At 37.2% G+C, this 2,475-nt stretch overlaps 1 protein-coding gene across 1 annotated transcript in view; it reads right to left on the reverse strand.

Moving 5' to 3' along the window:
* LOC106873746 (dnaJ homolog subfamily C member 21-like) overlaps window positions 1-2,475 on the reverse strand; it is a 34,148-nt gene that overhangs the window by 27,465 nt on the left and 4,208 nt on the right. The window contains 3 exon segments of the mRNA XM_014921243.2: window positions 467-592; window positions 1,522-1,613; window positions 2,185-2,313. Coding sequence (XP_014776729.1) covers window positions 467-592; window positions 1,522-1,613; window positions 2,185-2,313 — 347 coding nt within the window.

Consider the following 2,475-nt stretch of genomic DNA (forward strand, 5'->3'; position numbering starts at 1 on the left):
GTGTGTGTGTGTGTGTGTGTGTGTGTGTGAGAGAGAGAGAGAGGCCTTGTTTTAATTTAGTGTTGTATTTGTAGATGAGTGTCACTGCCATACAAGCAGTGTCATTCGTTTCCAATATTCCGCAAGAGTATGTTCGGCTATAGGGAAATACTGCCTTGCTTGGAAACAGGTGAGGGTTGGCAGCAGGAAAGGTACCAAGCCATAGAAAATTTGCTTCAAATAAATTCCATTCAAATTAAACAAGCATCGAAAAATGGAAGTTAAATAATGATTGTAAGGATGGAGGGCTTTGTTGGTGTTGTTATCGTTGCTGGAGTCAGCCATGATTGAACAGACTTATGATCAAAAGAATTTTATAACTTGCCAACCCACCAAGAATACAGAATACAAAAGAGCTGGAATAAACACCACAAAGCATTCTGTGTCCATTACAGAACTATTAAAAATTGGTATAATCAATACTAACCTCATCAAAATTGCTATCACGCTGGCCAAACGAAGGGATTTTCATGTCGGAGTCCTTATCGTCCATGTAGTTATAATCTTCCTCAGCAAGGATGTCAAAGACATTTCTATATACACTGTAAAATCCCTTCAATAAAAAGAATAATAAAAAGAACATTTAAGGACACAAGGACATTGACAAAAAAAATCTCGTAAAGTACCAATGTAAAAAAATTAGGTATAATTGTTCCATAGAAATAAATCCAATGAATCCAATTCTATGGATCTAAAATGGTTCATAGGTGCAGGTTTGGCTGTGTGGTTAAGAGTCTTGCTTTCCAACCATGTGACCTTGGGTTCAGTCCCACTATGCGGAATTTTGGGCAAGTGTATTCTATTAGCCCTCAGGCCAACCAAAACCATGTGAGTGGATTTGGTAAATGGAAACCAAACATAAAAATCATAGGTATATGGACAAGGACAGCTGCATAAAGAAGAGCTGATCACTAACTATGGAAGGAACCTGGGAAAGAGGTAGACCCAGGAAGACATAGTATAAGGTGGTGAAATATGATCTTCAGAAGTTGAGTCTCATGCAAGTGATGACAAGTGATTGAGACTTTTGGCAATTTACTCTGCTTAAGATGTGTTAAGCTACATGAAATCATAGTCATGGTGCAACCTCTGGTCTTTCCAGCTCTAGTCAAACTGTCCAACCCATGCCAGCATGGAAGGCAGATGTTAAATGATGATGATGATGATGGCACTTGTGAGGTCAGCGTGTAACTTGCAAGACACAAAAAGAACAAAGAAAAAGCTCCCAGTACTTGGAGGAGGGGGTATTTGAGAGGAGAAGGTGGAGATGGGTGGCTTTATGCCATCTGTTGAGAGGTTGAAATATGACAGAGGGACAAGTATGGGTTTGCTATAGAGGAGATACATAGATGAAAGAGATACAAATAAGGTATTGGTTGGACATTAACAAGAAGAACATTCGAAAATTGAAAATTAAAATGTGCCGTTAGATCAAGTAGACGAGAAGAAAGAATGGTGAGCGGTATTGTGACAGAGACTTACATTTTCCTCATCACCGTATCCAGAATAACAGGAAGAGTTGAAAAACTGGAAAATATTCAAGCTGTTGTCTTCAAAATCACCTTTGCCGAGTCCTGCAAAAACGTAAACAACAAACATATTTAAAACAAGCAAATGAAGCATTAGGGAAATTATAACAAGTGAGAAGAAATAGATTTAATATATACAGGGTGTCCACAAAGTCTGGGTACATGGGGATTAACACATACTTTAAGAAATTATTATTTCTTATATTTAATTGTTTGTTATGATTTTATTTACTCCATGTACCCAGGCTTTGTGGACACCCTGTAGAATAGGTATTTCATATTTTTTCATATCCAGGTCACATACGCTGATCACAGACTCCTTTGTAGTCAATCTGCCTTCACACAAATTATAAATAACACATTCTACACTAATTGTTCCATGCATTACAGTCATAGAGCATCATAATGTGTGTTTGAGGAAAACCTGTTGAGGAGCTGTACTGTAAAACTGGTTGTAAAGGAATGGTTCTTAAGAAGCCAAAACAGATTATGGAGCCTGGTGAGGCCCCTGGACTAGCCAGCTCCTGTCAAGCCATCCAACCCATGCATGCTGGCATGGAAAGCAGATGTTAAATGATGATAATGATGAATGAGAATAATGTTGTTATCTACATACCTCCATGAAGTATAGCATCTCTATGCTTGTCATACCAAGCTCTTTCTTGTGGATCACTGAGTACTTCATATGCTTGCTTGATGCACCGGAACTGGATTGTACTCTCAGTTATGTTTTCAGGATTCTTATCTTTAAAGAAATAAAAAAAAATAACATTTAGTTACTTAGTTACTGTTTAGAATACAATGGTATAATATTGCTTACTAATTTTTTTTTAATACAGGCACCGGGTGACAATTTATATATACATATATAAAGACAGACAAGATAGATGTGCATATATATATATAT

Source organism: Octopus bimaculoides, chromosome 23 (assembly GCF_001194135.2).
Source record: "Octopus bimaculoides isolate UCB-OBI-ISO-001 chromosome 23, ASM119413v2, whole genome shotgun sequence".
NCBI lineage: Eukaryota > Metazoa > Mollusca > Cephalopoda > Octopoda > Octopodidae > Octopus > Octopus bimaculoides.